The sequence below is a fragment of the Xenopus laevis genome, chromosome 8L (assembly GCF_017654675.1).
Source record: "Xenopus laevis strain J_2021 chromosome 8L, Xenopus_laevis_v10.1, whole genome shotgun sequence".
Lineage (NCBI taxonomy): Eukaryota > Metazoa > Chordata > Amphibia > Anura > Pipidae > Xenopus > Xenopus laevis.
This window is the reverse complement of record NC_054385.1, coordinates 113,142,734-113,159,823: the sequence shown is the minus strand read 5'-3', so window position 1 is coordinate 113,159,823 and position 17,090 is coordinate 113,142,734. Positions and strand designations below refer to the sequence as shown.

General features: G+C 40.7%; 1 protein-coding gene across 1 annotated transcript in view; it reads left to right on the top strand.

Annotated features, from left to right (window-relative positions):
- Window positions 1-16,421, top strand: part of fut8.L (fucosyltransferase 8 (alpha (1,6) fucosyltransferase) L homeolog) — a gene marked incomplete at its 5' end in the record, with an annotated part of 139,796 nt that extends 123,375 nt beyond the window's left edge. The window contains 3 exon segments of the mRNA NM_001087633.1: window positions 554-730; window positions 4,288-4,438; window positions 16,041-16,421. Of these exon segments, the coding sequence (NP_001081102.1) occupies window positions 554-730; window positions 4,288-4,438; window positions 16,041-16,358 (646 nt within the window). The 3' untranslated portion in view covers window positions 16,359-16,421.
- Window positions 16,422-17,090: the final 669 nt, after the last annotated feature.

The window sequence follows — 17,090 nt, the reverse complement described above, 5'->3', positions numbered from 1 at the left end:
CTACCTCTGAAAAGCACGCAGTTGAAACCCTGAAATCTGTTTAAGATGTATTTAGCACTTGAAGGACATAATCATCTGCCTTGTTCCGTATAGTTATGGGCATTGCAGCCTCCAGTGTGTGATTGAGATTTGCACAAAAAAGGCTTCCAAATGAGGAGAGCACTCATCAACCTTTTTACGGGTGCAGGAACAGCTGGAGAGTATCACTGGGCTAAGGTGTCCTTAACCATTCAAACGCACTGAAGGGGATCCTTATGGAACTGAATATTCAAGCCATATTTTTCTGCCCATATTTCACAGTGAAATGTCTGACTCATAATATGAATGCTCTTTTCAAGTCATAATTTATACTAAGGAAGCTAATATAAAGTATCTCCTCTAAGTGCACTTTACTAAAAGTCCTGCCACTTACTATAATTCTGCAATTTTTTTTTTTAGTGTTTATATATATATCTACGCCGTTCATGTGCCAAATGCTCAACAGAAACACATAAATACTGATGTTAATGAGCCAGTATGTTGATCTTATCTTAAATGATGATCTTGTTTTTAGTGTTCACGTCAGGAGGACAGATAAGGTTGGAACCGAGGCTGCTTTCCACCCGATTGAAGAATACATGGTGCATGTCGAGGAACATTTCCAACTGCTTGCTCGCAGGATGCAGATAGACAAGAAACGTGTTTACCTGGCAACGGATGACCCCACACTGCTGCAGGAGGCCAAAGCCAAGTAAGTCCACTTGTTCACTAATACACTTGTACACTAATATTTCAGAGCAAACATACTCTTTAACATTTTATGTAATTTATTGTCATTCTTTTTAAGGGGTCTCTATACATAAAGTTTTACAGACATTTACTGGCATAACTTCACAGTATCTTTATAACATATGAGTAGCGTTGCTATTATAGACCAGGGGTCCCCAACCTTTTTTTTACCCGTAAGCATTTAGATGTAAGAGGAGTTGGGGAGCTATGCAAGCATGAAAAATGTTCTTGGGATCCCAAGTTAGTGCTGTGATTGGCCATTTGTTAGCTATGTGGACAGTCAAAATACCAAAGGCTTAGTTTGCCAGTAAATCTGGTTTCTAAGCATCAGAAATATGCCTTCAAGCCAGGAATTTGAGCTTGAGCTTTGAGGCCACAGAGCTACATCAGAGTGGTTAGTGAGGAACATGTTGACGAGCCACTGGTTGGGGATCACTGCTATAGACAGTCATTTTTGGACTGATCCTATACAACTATATTTACAGACTCATTGGTGAAGACCTACATTCATCCAATTCTACGCTGGTAGTCTACTGCAACCATGGCAGCCACTAGAGAACATTTGTGTAAACCATAAAGTTACACTAAGATATATAAGGCATAATTTATATACCTGTTGATATATTTCCAGTCCTCAGATATTCAAGGTACTGTGTCATTTTGCTTGGCCATGCCCCTACTTCCTCTTCCTGCCTTTAGCCATATTTACAGAATACAAATGGTGTAGGACCTCGCACACCCTGCCCAATAGGTGGTTCACGTGGTGCACACAGGGGGAGGTTCGGCCACCTCCTAGCAATGGTCCAACAAAAGAAAAATCCAATGGCACACAGGTCTGCTGGAAAACTTCAAGTGTGCACTGCACTCTGCAATAAACAATTGAAGTGTTCCAGCAGACCTGTGTGCCATTGGATTTTTCTTTCCATTTGCTGCAGTTTACCAGGTTTCTCAACCATTCTCAACCATTGGTATTCAGACTTCACTGGTGCAAGGTACCAGTAGAGGACCACTAGTTAGTCGTGCCACTTTTTATAAATTTACAGATCTTAAAAAAGATAAGAAGCAGCTCTTTGCAGTTCCAGGGAAAAAGCATCTAGCCAATTTTTTTTTTTTTGCCCCTAAGAAGGGCACCTCTATATTTTAAGAACATACTGTATGTACTGTATGGTTCAGGAACACAATATATACACAAACCATAAAAATCAAGTTTTGCATTTTTGGTGTTTCAAAATAATGCAACCAGGGAAATGCGTTAGATAACAGAAATTGAGTTTTAGACACCCTCATTTCTGAAACATTTCTTCCAATTGGCTGATCTAATATTTGGTTATTAACTCAGAGATGTGAAATAGACAGCAGGCTCCTATAACTGCAGCCTCAATGGTACATGGACGACCCTTTTATACATGATAATGTAAATAACACAGGAGATGAAGAGTCAAGTAGGTGTTAAATCTTCCACGCTACAAGCTGACGCAGAGTAAAAGCATTATATTTAATTCAGGTGGGTGAATACTGTGTAATAATTACATCTGAACTCACTTTATGGAGGTCACAATGGGCTCCATAAATTGCCTGCCCGCATGAAATGGCAAACACAATGGCTGTAAATACTTTCAAGCTGTAGGTTTGCAAATTGCCCTGGAAATATTACACTTTGTATAATTATAGTGGAATGGCTTTTCTCTTTCTTTTGCGCATTACTAAAGATATTCGGATCATTTGGAAACCACATCATTTCCACATTACAACATTTAACCAAGACAATTTCACCGACATTGATCGTGTCCTTTTCTATGCACGCATGGGTAGGTGAGGTGCCCAGACACACTCAATGTTGAGAGATATATATATACTGCATTAAAAGTGGTGGCACAGTAAGATGTACTGTATGGCTGATGTTTGATATTACAAAGCTGTGTATTGTATAGTAACAAGGAAGGAAGTGTCTGTGGCTGATTCCATAGAGAAATTATTCAAAGCTTGATTTTTTATTGCAGGCAGTTCGATGCCTCCAACAGTCAACCTTATGATGATGACTGGTCATGCATGAGTATGCACTCTGGTATAATTTGTATGCAGATATGCTTAAAGTGTGGTGCCAAGCAGAAAGAGCATCTCATTGGGCATACAACACTATATTTAGTCCTGCCACCTGCAGCAGTGCCCATTACTGTAATAACTTTCTGGATCACTGCATGACTAATGTCCTAATGTATAAACAGAAGAGATAAATGGGGGTATCTTCATTCATCTCATTTTATAACTGGGAGTCCATACACCTGATTTCCGTATATCTTTAGACATAGCCAGAGGGACATGCCCCGGTTCCAAAGGCAATCGGCACACAAACATTTTTATATCAAAAGATAAATGTCCCAAGGCTTGTTTTCAGTAAAAATAAATTATTTATTAGCATTCACATTTTAAAAAGTTTTTGATACATACTGACCCCACATGGCCCACCTTACGCGTTTCGTACCCTCCGGCACTTAGTCATAGGTTGTTGATAGAGACACCTATGACTAAGTGCCGGAGGGTATAAAACGCGTAAGGTCGGCCATGTGGGGTCAGTATGTATCAAAAACTTTTTAAAATGTGAATACTAATAAATAATTTATTTTTACTGAATACAAGCCTTGGGACTTTTGATCTAAAAATGTTTGGTTATCTTTATTCAGCCGTAATCGGTTGCTCCATAATACCTAACATTACACTTAATTTGGCAGAATTCTTCTGTGATTAGCATTCAGTGTTCTTTCTTTTTGTTTGGGGGCCCACACAACTCAAAATCTTATGCCGGCAGCTAATTGCATGAATAATCCAGAGCACCACACCCAGTAGATTTTTATGTGTGTCACAGGGAGTCACAGGGGGAAGGAGAACTTGGATCATGGGGTCTAATTCTTCTTCTAATTCAGTAGAGAAAGGCCCCCTCCCTTCCTCCTCCTGAGCGGCCATTCTGAAAGTCCTAGCGTGTGCGCAAGTGCTTTTGGGGAATGGGCAGGTAGGCATAGAGCTCCATACCGGGCCCCTCCAATGTTTTTGTGGGGGGGGGGGGGCAGCGTCCTGTAGTTACGCCACTGCCTAACTGTTAGTCTGGAGGGAACTATGTAATGATACTTGGTGTGTGGACAGCAAAAAAAATTCTCTTCAGAGCAGGGAAACCCCAAAAACATTTTAAAATATACCATAGCACTGTATGACTTATATTCCTCTATACTGATAACAATTCTGAAAGCAAAAAAGTGACCCTTTAATGGACAAGTGATAAAAACAACAAAAAGAAATGCACAGATCAAATCACAGAGTGGAACTGATTTCATCACTTTAATGAAAGGATTTCATCAGGAATGACTATAAAACACTCAAGGCAATCGTATTCCCGGAAAGTAGAAATGAATGCGGCATGGCATATGTCAGAAACAGAGAACTACATTATTTATGGCTGCATTAAATTGGTTAGGGCTGTTAATTGAATAAATAATAGTGTTTTTTTTTTCTTCATTTTATTCCTAGATATCCCCAGTATGAGTTTATAAGTGATAATTCCATTTCCTGGTCGGCTGGACTGCATAATCGCTACACGGAAAATTCTCTCCGGGGCGTTATACTCGATATCCACTTTCTGTCACAAGCAGACTTTCTTGTGTGCACCTTCTCTTCCCAGGTATGTTCTTTACCAGTTAACCTTTTTTTTTTATCTCTTTTGGAACCTTAAATAACGTGGGGTGGGGGGACTTCTATATCAGGGGTCCACAACCTTTTTTACCTTTGAGCCACATTAAATTATAAAAAGTTGTGGAGTAGCAGAAAGATGCCAAATAAAGGCTGTGATTGGCTATTTGGTAGCCCAATGAGGATTGACAGCCTACAGGAGACACTGTTTGGCAGTACACCTGGATTTTATTCAACTAAAACTTGCCTCCAAGCCTGGAATTCAATAATAAGCACCTGCTTTGAGGCCATTGGGAGCAACATCCAAGGGTTGGAGGGCAACATGTTGCTCATGAGCCACTGGTTGGGGATCCCTGTTTAGATTATCCTGAGGACTTACTTCAGAAGTAGAAAATAATTCAATCTAAACGCCAAATAGACAATCAGAATAGTTCCAGAATGAACATTGTACTATGTAGCCTTGTATTTCTTATTTGTTAAAAAGCAAGCAAATCTTTCTTAAACCACAAGGAACACTTCAGTGGCAGAATTTTACAGCTGCTCAGCTCTGTATGTAAAACTCTTTGTACCTTAATTTAATTTAAACCTAATTTCTTCTAAAATAGATTTCCTTATGCCTATTGGAAATAACTAGGAGAATAAGGCACCAGTGAGTTTATTGTATGGTCCCCAAATTGTATTAAAATAAGGATTCAAGAGTGTTAAGATGAACATACACCAGCCAATAACAAAAAACTCTCCAGCCCAAGCGGGCAACTTATTGGCTAGTATATGGGGCTTTCACAGGGACCTACCTGACCAATATCAGAATTTTACAGCTTTTCAGCTCTGTATTTAAAACTTTGTACCTTAAGAATAAACCTCCTTTCTTGTAAAATAGATTTCCTTATGTTTCCTGGAAATGACTAGGAGAATAAGGCACCAGTGAGTTTATTGTATGGTCCCCAAATTTTCTTATAAACAAGGATTCACCAGTCTTAAGATGTTCAATGTAAAAACTGCTAATATCATAAAATCTAAAAAAAAAACAAAAAGTAAGCTGATTGATCTGAGCAAGTTTAAATTTAAGTTTCAGTCAAATTAAAGGTGAAAGGAAACTGAATATTTTTAAATTCCAAGTGCAACAGCTTACCTTTTTGTCATTGAATTTCATTTGCTACTTTGCTCTCCAGAACGACATGGCATTTTACTAGTTATGTGTCATTGGCAAACACAGATCCACTGCTTTAATTGCCCTCCTCAAAGTCATTAACGAACAGATGAAATAAACCTTTCCTGCCGCGTTTTCTCCATAGTTTTGTAATTGGAAGTGCTGCCGTACATGTGGGACCTCTCATGGGAGCTTGAATTCAATCAGAGATATAAGTGGGATTTTCCAGGGGAGAACAACAGAAATGAGTTCATTTGTTGAGCTCAGTGGAATGCCTATAGCCAGAGCCCTTTGTGTTTCAGTACATTCTCCCATGTCCTTTTGTTAGACAACGAAGCTCCAAATTATTGTTCAATACTTTCTGATTGTACATCGAAAGCCTCTTTATTAGGCCGGATCCTCTTAGCTGGAATTCCAAAGAAGAACCAGCAATTATTGGCAATAAAGTGTTACATGGGGAAGTCATTCTTTCAGCGAGCTTTGTGCAAAGCAGTTTACAATAACACAATACAGAAGAAGACCAAATTAGAGCGCCCATGCTCCAGAACATTATTCCTAGTGTTTTCAACCCTTCCTTTATTCGTAAAGTTTCTGTGGTAGACAATGGAAATGCTGCAGATTGACATTGCATGCTATATAGGAACATGTAAAAATAAGTGCTACCATGATACCATGCCTGAGGAACATGAGACCTACTCCGCCAAAAACTTGAATTTTATAATCTTCTAAATTAGCCAATAAAATATATATATTGCCTTCAGACTGAGCTATCGCACAGCAACCACTAAATGCCCCCTCTGACAGCTCTATTAAATATCTAACTGCTATATATACTGATATAATCTGCAAAGATGCTGAAATAGTTCTCCTTATTTAAACCAAAGCTATGTCAAATGCTGCTTTATCCTAAAGCAAAAACATTGGGAGGCATGCATATGTATGCATAACTTTATCTGTAAAGCACTGTAAGGACCCGCAGCACTGTACAATATATTCACTGTACAATATATAAAAGTACACACAGGGAGGACAAGTAACATAATAAATATAATATGTGTGTGTGTGTACACAGAGCTTACGTGCCATGTGGTAAGAGAGACAGTAAGAAGGAGGTTCCTTCCCCCGCAGAGCTTACAATCTAATGGGGTAGATAACATACAGGCACAAATTGGAGGGGAAAAGTGAACAAGGGAAAGGCATTGTCCCTTAAGTGCTAGGACTAGACTTATGTTCCAGTGTTCCAAAAGGTAGAAGCTGAGTTTTTTCTTGAAGAGATTGAGAGAGTGCACCTTGTGCAAGAATTCAGGGATGGAATTCCAGAGGTAAGGAGTAGCCAGATAGAAAGGTTTAAATGAGAGGTGGCAGCAGTGGATGGTGTGAAAAGATGGTGACTGAGGGGAGAAGACCTGGAACACACAGTGAGACAAATGAAAAATGTAATGAGGAGCAGAGGAGTCAATAGTAGTATTTTAGTCAGCACTCGCCCAATTTCCGCCTCTTATTGGATTATGGTGCACGTGTCCATTGGTCCACTAACCAGCTGAGCAGGGCCGGCCTTAGGCCAATTGGGCCCAATTGGGCCCCGCACCTCTGGGGGGCCCCGCACCACAGGGCAGCACAGATAATATTTCCCTCAGCACATGATGCTGCCTGGCCTGCCCCCAACTTTGAGAGTCCAGCCCATCCCCAAATCCATAGGTCTAGCCTGCCCCCAACTCTCATAGGCCCAGCTTTCCTCCAACCTTGATAGGCCATGCCTGCCCCCAATCCAACCAAGCCTGCTCACAAGCTGAATCGGCCCAGCCCCAAACTAATTGGCCCAGTCCACTCTCCTATTTCCTCCCTCTCTCTCTTACCCTGTGTGCCCCTATTATGTTACCTTGTCTGCCCCTTTCCTTTCTATTTTGTGCCTGTATGCCCTTATTTTCCTAAATACTTGGTGTGTCAGTAGCCAGCAACACTTTGTCAAGGGGCCCCGCCAACATGGTCCCAATTGGGCCCCACAGTTGATAGGACCAGCCCTGCAGCTGAGTATCCAATCCAGTACATGACACAGCTCCATGCAATGTTAATTTAAAAATAAAAGCCTTTATTTGCTCATGGCTTTAGATCTGCAACATTACAACGTTTCAGCCTATATCCAGCCCTTTGTCAAGCAGGGGGCAGAGGAGTGAAATACTTTAAATGTTAGCAGAAGGGGTTTATATGCTTTACTCTGCTTAACAGGCAGCCATGCTAAGGATTTTACCTGGGGTTTAGCAGATTCCCTCTTGGGAAAGAGAAGGAGGATCCTTGCAGCAGAGGTTAAGATTGATTGGAGGGGATAGAGGTGGGAGTCAGGAAGTCTGGTAAGTAGGAGATTGCAATAGTCTAAACAGGAAAGGATAAGGGCATGGATTAGTGTTTATGATGTTATTTGTGATAGAAAGTATATATTGTGGAGGAAGATGAGGCAGGTTTTGGCAGTGGTATTAATATTAGAGAAGGAGAGAGACTGGTCAAAGATGACCCACGGTAAGTGTGCTGAATTTACAGGGATAATGGTCATGCCATCAATAGTAATGGTGAAAAGAAGAGAGGAGCTAGGTTTAGGCGGGAAGACCATGAGCTTTGTTTTAGCCAGGTTCAGCTTGACGAGGTGTTGTTAGCAAAAGTAACAGAGAAGGAACCATCAGAAAGGTAGAAAAAGGAACCAGCATGGGGCTCGATCCCAGATACCAAGTGTAGAATTTGCATTAGAAAAGTATGGTCATCAGTATCAAAAGCAGAAAATAAGTCCAGGAGAATAAGAAAAGAGTAGAATAGAGAATAGGTACAAACATAATGGCCTCCTGCACAAGGTTCTACCAAACATTTATGGCTTATTTTATCATCTTATTGCTATTATTATTTATCACCGTGGGTTAAAATAAAGTTCTAATACTTTAGTGGGCTTAGTGGGCTTCTCATTGATCTAATCTAGTTATATGTTGGATATTTTGAGGCTAATTCTTTTTCAGAGAATTAGCAAATATAACTTTTGAGACTTAGCAGCTATCCATTTATATTTTGTGAGTAACATTCTGGGTTGAATCCAAATGTTAACACATTTTCAGAATCAATACTGTTCAGTACAACTGCTAAAAACCCTGTTAGGTCAGTGGCACACTAGGCATTTTGATTGACGCTACAAGAAGCAGTGAGAATAAAGCTGTAGAGCAGGTAACCACTTCCCACTTACTTCAATGGGAAAGCCACAAGCTGACCCAGACCCCCAGCAGGTTAGTGGTATTAAACACACATCCCAGGGGTCCTCGCAGCATTTTGAATGCCATTCAATACACAGGATATTCCATAACTCTTCGTAGCCATTAGAAATGCTGCCCGGTCCTATTGAGATCATTTGTGCAGCATATTCCCCTAAATGGCTATGTCCTGTGTCAGATTTCTCTTTCATCTTTCCTTAATTACCCTGGCAATTTATATTAGAGCAAAGTTTGTTATTTCTTAATCAAATCAGCTGATACAGTAGAAGCACTGCTCGCTGACAAGCCATGGAAGGAGAGCTGCTGGATAAATACATTTTCCTTCATCAGAGATAATTGAGAGGCTTTGCGAGAGGTTAATTGATTTGAGCTGGAAATGCTGTCAATTAGCTGCTGTCATTCTTTTGTTCCAAGGCTACGGAGAAACTCTCCCAGGCTGTATAGTGTCATTTCCCAGGTGCGACACTTTTTTGGGAAAACTCTTCTTGGATCCTTGGTTCCAAGGGAATTTTGTTACCCTACTTTCCAACCCCATTTTATAGTTACTCTAGAAAATCATCATTGTCATTTCAGTCACTGGGTTCTTTAAGCATTATGAATAAATGTACTTTGAAGGCTTATTTCAATCATGGCTGTACTATCAGCCATTCTGCCCAGCCTCCCTTTGTGCCCCAGGTGACATGACTAAAGGTGGAACTCTCAAAAGACTGGGTCCAATGGATGCAGCCTAAAGGAAAGATATCATGTAATCAGTTAGTGACTTTGGCTGGTCAGTTATTGTCTGATTTTAGCTACCCAATTGAGTCAGCAGCCTATTGGACGGTGTATGGGGCCAATCTTAAAAAATTGACTTGGGTGAACATTTATTGGGCAAACATTGCATCAGTCTTTGGAAGCAATTTTTTTTCTCACAGGTCTACATAGACCTCTATACTGTTCAATCCTTGACCCAAGGGACAAAATATTGGATCTTATACTATGGATATTGTATAGGTAGGGGATCTGTTATCCGGAAAACCGTTATCTTGAAAGCAGTTTTGCCTAGACTCCATTTTATCCAGATAATCCAACTTTTAAAAATTATTTCCTTTTCCTCTGTAATAATAAAAAATTATCTTGTACATGATCCAAACTAAGATAGAATTAATTTTAAAGAAAGAAGAAGACGGAAGTGGATCGCTCTGTGGTGCTCACTGGTATAACCCCGGGCCGGTGCAGTTTTCTGTTGATAGGAGCTCCTGTCATTTGTGCCTAACATTTGGCACTTCCAAGTGCTGCAAGCCTTTCCTTCTCTTTTAATATTGAGTCAATCAGAGAAATGCCTAGCAACGGTCTCCAAGCATGGAACTATTGGCTTTTAGAAGGGGTCCTTGTACAGTTTTCCTTCACTCAATGCTTACACAGGAGATGGTGCATGTCCAGGAACTGCTTAGCTTTGTCATTGATATTCCAGACTGGAACAAATACAAGACAAAGGGGACACTCCCTGCTCAACATTTTTTCTACGTCACTATGTCTCTGCCCTCAGTCACTGTATGGATCTCCACTGAAATACACTACATCCATTCCAGAGCCCACTACATAAATGTCCAGTCCAACTCCTTGCTGTTGCGATTTCCCTCTCCGTCCCTAATTTGCATATGCAAATTCAGATTCAGTTTGGCTGGACAGAAAGATATGGCCAAATCCAAATCCTGCTGAAAAAAGCGGAATCCCGAACCGAATCCTGGATTTGGTGCATCCCTACTGTTTTCATACAAGAACAATTGTAGCTGGTTAGTAATATGTTTCATTATTTCCATTGATGGCATCAGAGCCTACTTCCCTCAAAGAAGCGTATGTCTAGCCAACTACCTGTAGGCATAAGCCTTATTAAAAAGGGGTCCCCTTGTTGCCACCCTCTAAAATCAAATATATTTCTCTTTGTTACATTTTGAACAGACAGGAGTCCTTCCAAATTTAGAGTATTTTGTCCCTTTATTTCCCTCTGAAGGTCCCAGTGTGGCCATTTGCATATACACCACTTCCTCATCTTTAGAAAAAAACAAGTTATTGGTTTCTGGCACAAGAGAGCATAATATTGGTGCATTTGAGTTCCAGTGAGGCTTAACCATCTCCTGATAGGCCAAGCTGGAGACAATATTGTGCACAGCTGCTATTTATAATGACACCAAGAGTCCCCAGAGGGCTGCATTGCCCAGTGATGAGATTTGTTCTAATTTCTCATTGAAGTGTTAAATAGAAGAACTGCTCCTTCACCGAATCTACTTTCTCCCAAGCAACCTCCGGACCTTTTCTTTTGCTCAACCGAGCTTAAACTGCCAAGCCATCTGCATAGATTTCAGTAGGGGGGAGGGTAAATTCTTTTATTTCTCAGTAGGAAATGCTGATTGTACTGACCTGACTGCAAATCAAATTGTTTTCATTGCCTCTGTTATGGTTGTATTTTCGGCAGTTAGTCACAGCTATATATTTTTCCATGTAGCTTACTTTCTTTCCTTTCTGCATCCGTCTCTCTCTATAATGATGGAGATTTTTTTCCACTGGACTCGCTGGCTGTGCTTTTAATGCGTTCTCTTATTGCCACGTTGGTCCGTTTAGACTCCTGCCTGCCTGGAGCTGGAGCCGGCTGCATTATGTTTAAAGATGATTGCAGCAGAAAGTGAAACCAGCAGATGTTCTATCTCCTATTGTATCGCATGCCCTGCAGAGAACAGTAGCGCATGCCGTCCATAACCAAGCAGGACGTTATGGCAAATGTTCTAAAATATTCCAGTTTCATGTCTGATCCCCTCTGCCAGCCATCAGGCCCTGCTTGCTTCATTACTCGTTGAACTACTGTCCATTGCAAGTTTTCTCACCGTTTGGAAAATTAAAGGGATACTGTCATGGGAAAAAAAACATTTTTTCAAAATGAAACAGTTAATAGTGCTGCTCTAGCAGAATTCTGCACTGAAATCCATTTCTCAAAAGAGCAAACAGATTTTTTTTATATTCAATTTTGAAATCTGACATGGGGCTAGACATTTTGTCAATTTCCCAGCTGCCCCAAGTCAAGTGACTTGTGCTCTGATAACCTTCAGTCCCTCTTTACTGCTGTACTGCAAGTTGGAGTGATATCATCCCCTCCCTTTCCCCCCCCAGCAGCCAAACAAAAGAACAATAGGAAGGTAACCAGATAACAGCTCCCTAACACAAGATAACAGCTGCCTGGTAGATCTAAGAACAACACTCAATAGTAAAAACCCATGTCCCACTGAGACACATTCAGTTACATTGAGAAGGAAGAACAGCAGCCTGCCAGAAAGCATTTCTCTCCTAAAGTGCAGGCACAAGTCACATGACCAGGGGCAGCTGGGAAATTGACAAAATGTCTACACCCATGTCAGATTTCAAAATTGAATATAAAATAATCTGTTTGCTCTTTTAAGAAATGGATTTCAGTGCAGATTTCTGCTGGAGCAGTACTATTAACTGATTCCATTTTGAAAAAAAATTTTTTTCCCATGACAGTATCCCTTTAAAGAAGTCTGAAAAACCGAAGGTCGGCGCATGTTGGAGACCCTGGCAACAAAAGACACAAAATCCGTCGACCAATAGCCATATTTACCTGGATTATCTAAGGCAGAGATTTAGTGGTATCGTTTTACGGTGGATAAGTAAACGCATCATTAGAGTCAGTTATGTTATTGTGTGTCATGTTATAAGATAATCAGATTAGTAGACGACCAAGCCCTTCGGGTGAAAGCCCAGCCGATTATGTATTTGAATACTAAAGGCTTTTCATGCTATGATGAGATGAGGCGGTACAAGCTTAGCAGTAAATGTTTTCACTGTGTTCTAAATGTCAGTTTATTATTTTGATCCACCTTGCATAATACTATATGCCAATGGGTTATTTGTATACCAAGATGAGGGGCTATTTGGGTGCAATGGAAATGAGTATCTATTAAATACATCATCAGACACACGTATATGTCCAACCATTACTTCTTGTCGGCTTCACTTGTGAGGCTGTTTAACCACTGCCTGCAGTCATATCATCTCATTAGTTTAATGTTTTCCTGTATTTTCTGGTTCAAGTCCCCTGCTAAGACCCAAGATTTGTTCCTCAAATCGAAGTGTATTAAAACAATGCCATATCAGTCGTATTGTTTTTAATTCAAGGATATCTAGTTTGCCCTCCCCAAATCTCCCCATAAGTGCTTTTCAGACTGAGTTTTTTATGACTATCCTTGAAATAAAATAGGCATTCTCCATAAATCTAAATGGTTTCCAGGCTGAGCTCCTGCCGGCACTGCTCCAGGCCTTCTCCAGGGGAGCTGGAACTGCTGCATTGGATTGAACTTGTCTGTCTAGAAAAAAATATATGCTAGTGCCTTTTATCAGTGGCATGAAGGGTATGGGGGAGAACTAGAAGATGCATAAAGCACAAATGTTTGCATGCACAGAGGAACATCGTCCATCAAGTGCAAACATGGAGCATCAGGGGATGCAAGGCATTAGAGAGCCCTTTACTTACCACTGACTTAGAGCTTTAATTGCAGTGGTGCCTTCAGCCAGCCGGACAGAGAGCAACAGCAAAGACATGGAGGCCCATTTATCAAAGGTCGAATTTCAAATTCATGTGAATTTTTTTATATTCGAATATACTCACAATTCGACTGGGAGATTATGTAAGAAAAAAATTGAATGTCTAATATTCAATCTAATGGTTCCAACCTGAAAATGCGAATCGTTTTAGATTCGTATTCGTTTCGTACGAATCAAGTTTTTCTCCCGAAAAAAAAACAAAAAACCTTGAATGTCAGGAAGGCAATTAACATCTCCAAATGGCTCAATGGACCTCTGCCATTGACTTGTACATGAACTCGGCAGGTTTTAGGTGGCGAATATTCGAATTAGGACTGTTTCTATGGTCGAGGTGTGATAAATCTCACATTGGAAGAGGGGGATTAAAATTGTAATGTGTGAATTTTTGATATGGCTTCAAAGGAGAAGTAATCTTCCCCCCAGGTGCTCAAGTTCCAACACTTGAGCACCTGATCATCAAAAATAAGTTCCAAGTAGTGACTATAAAGCCATGTCACAATACCGTTATTGTCCACATGCACCAATTAACAAAATATTATTTATCATTAACTCAATTACTCGTTACTTCCTAATCAGAAGCTTCCACTGAATGATGCATCATTCAGTGGAAGCTTCTGATTAGGAAGTAACGAGTAATTGAGTAGCCTGCATTGTATTGTGAAGGGCTAAAAGCTTGGGGCAGTAGAGAAGAGCAAGAGCCAGTTAGCCAAATGTTGATGTTCTGGAGGGCTTCTTTTGGATTTTTAGATTTTATATTGAAGTCTTTTGGATACCAGGCCACCAAGTATAGAATGTATTACAATTAGGAGCACACTTAAATATTTACTTTTGATTTGTTTCTCCAGAAAAATGTATGAGCTTCTTATTGGCTGGGCTTCTAGTTTTAGAATCACTTGGATCAACCTCCATTGGCCTCCTTTGGTGTTGTAAGTCCACGGTAAGAAGCCAGAGGGTGACGTGGCTAAAAGTGCAGGGGCATGATCCTGAGAGCTTTCAATATTTTGAGCTTTTCAGGCTTATCTGCAGTTATACACCCTAAGGCACAATGTCTACAGGAGCTTGGCCAGCAGAGCTGTAAGCATGATGCAGGGAGTTCCCAGTGGCCTCATTCCCCACGTGCCAGAGGTTTCAGCTCAGGAGGCAGTGACAGATCTGGTATAAAGAAGATGTGATTGTTCTTCACTTTATGCTGATGTAGCAGAGCAAGAAATAAATGATTGTACAGGCGAATGTGCTGCGCAGTGCAGCAAGTACAAGTAATTGTTCCCTGATACACTGTCAAGCCTGTATTGTTACAAGTAATTACACCCAGAAATAATGTATTTTTTGGCAGCTGAGGGAAGTTGTTAGATTTGATAAGTATTTTAACTCCTTATTTGCATCTCTGGGTCAACCAGTGCACTCCTGAAAGTCCCCCAACAACATTTTGCTGTTTTTGCTTGTCATCTTACATAGGGCTGCACCATATTCCACTTACCCTAGTCAGTGTCCTGGGATGAAGATTTTAATGCCTATAATGCTACAAGTGGGGGGGAGGGGCATGAGATGAACCCCAAACCACCTTTTTATTGCTATGAAAAAGCCTGAAGGGTCTTTATTGGTTGACCCTACCTGCATATGGAATGAACGTGACTCACATTACTTCAATGTAGGGAATATATTCCTGTAGCAAATACAGGACTAAAGAACGTTGACGGATTTCTTTTTTCTGTTTTTTCTTTTTAAATGTATTTAACCTAACTATGTTTTTGGGGATAATTCAGTAGCAGGCAACATCTCCCACATTCACCTTCAAACAGGGCATGGGGCTGCTCATATGTTGTATCGTTGATACTGTAGCTACTGTGGCTGAAAACCCTCTGGCTTCTAATGTTGCATCTTCTTGGCCTTTTGGCTAAAAAAGTGCAGTGCTGGGCCTTTTGTCTAGGTACTCCTTCTGTGAAGAAGGAAAAACACTTGGTCCTCTGGCTGGCAAGATCAAGGAGGAGTATCTGTTCTTATGATCCTATGTGAAGAACGGAGAAACACTTGGTCCCCCTTAGGGGGGTGGGGATGGTGGGGCGCACCCCAGTTTCGGCAAGGTGGACCCACCCGCTCATGCTGTACTTCGGCTGAGCCTGGGACACTTGGAGCCCATGCCTTCGGGTAGGACTCGGAAAGAATGATTCAGTATCATCTAGCTTCCAGCCACAGATTTCGGGGGATGGACAACATAATATATTTAATTAAGCTTCAAAAACCAATTACAAAATGTTATGCATCATAGCATATGCAAGGAGAATTTTGAAAAGGTCAGTCCATTCATGTGCATGTCCCAGTGGGTCTTTGTTGGACCTTGCGTGAGAGTTTTGGAGGGCTACTCCAGAATGCAGTTGTGTGACCAAAACCAGAAGACCAAGTTACCCAATAAGCTCATCCGCATGTGTCCAGAATAAGATGGTGCTGCCCTAATCTGATCAATCATCTTGTTGGTTAAAGTATGTTCTTTGGCTGAGTAGTAAAATATCCATCTAAACTAGGATTAAATCATTCCATGTGACCTGCTTAAGTTTTAAGGTTGAGCTACAGCATTTATTGATATCATTTTTTCTTTTTATCCTTTTTAGGTGTGCAGAGTAGCCTACGAAATCATGCAGACACTCCATCCCGATGCTTCAGCCTATTTCCACTCCCTAGATGATATTTATTACTTTGGTGGACAGAACGCTCACAACCAAGTGGCAATATATCCCCACCAGCCACGGAATGCAGACGAAATCCCCTTGGAACCCGGGGACATTATTGGGGTGGCAGGAAATCACTGGGACGGCTACTCAAAGGGCATTAACCGCAAGTTAGGCAGGACCGGTCTGTACCCGTCGTACAAAGTCAAGGAAAAAATAGAGACAGTCAAATATCCAACATACCAAGAAGCCGAAAAATAGATGTCACCCATTGACTGAATCACGTGCCAACTATAAATGAAACCAGAAGGGAGAATAACTTACCGTTTTAATTTATATTTAAATAAAAATAAAAAAAGCTATTTTACCTTAAACGTGACAGAAAGTGACACTGAGTAACTGCTGAAAATTGGAACTCCATATACTACCTTGGAGACTTGTCCTGTTGAGTACAAGATGTAAGAGAAGTTCCTGCTGTCCATTTAACTGCTCTGATTGGTTAATAGAGCTCGATGCTCATCTTCTGCCATTTACCGACAGCAACTCGCAGACATTTCCACACTGCCATACTGTGCAATTAGGGGGGCAGAACTATGTTTTATACGTACAAGATTTTAAATGGTGCCTGTGACCCATGGGTTACCTGTGATAAAAGCCAGGTGCAGCGTCTAAGTACTGTGCAGTTGTTATTTGTCCTTAATTAGCATTCCGAGCACCGGAAACACTCCAGTGAAAGAGTCCAAGTGAAGTTACAATGTTTTGCTTAAGGAACCTTGTTTTTGGGGGAAAGTCACGTGTTGAGATTCACGCCATGGTTAGAGAAGAAACGATCCCCCGGGAAGGAGAAGTCATTCTCACTTTGCTGCGAGGGTTTTCCTTTGTTTTTGTTTTTTAAAACCTCCATGAACTGATTCTTATAAAGGTGTTTCTTGGCATTGTCTTTGATAACAAACAATTAAATAATACCAAAAAAAGTTCTGGTTCTATGTGTGC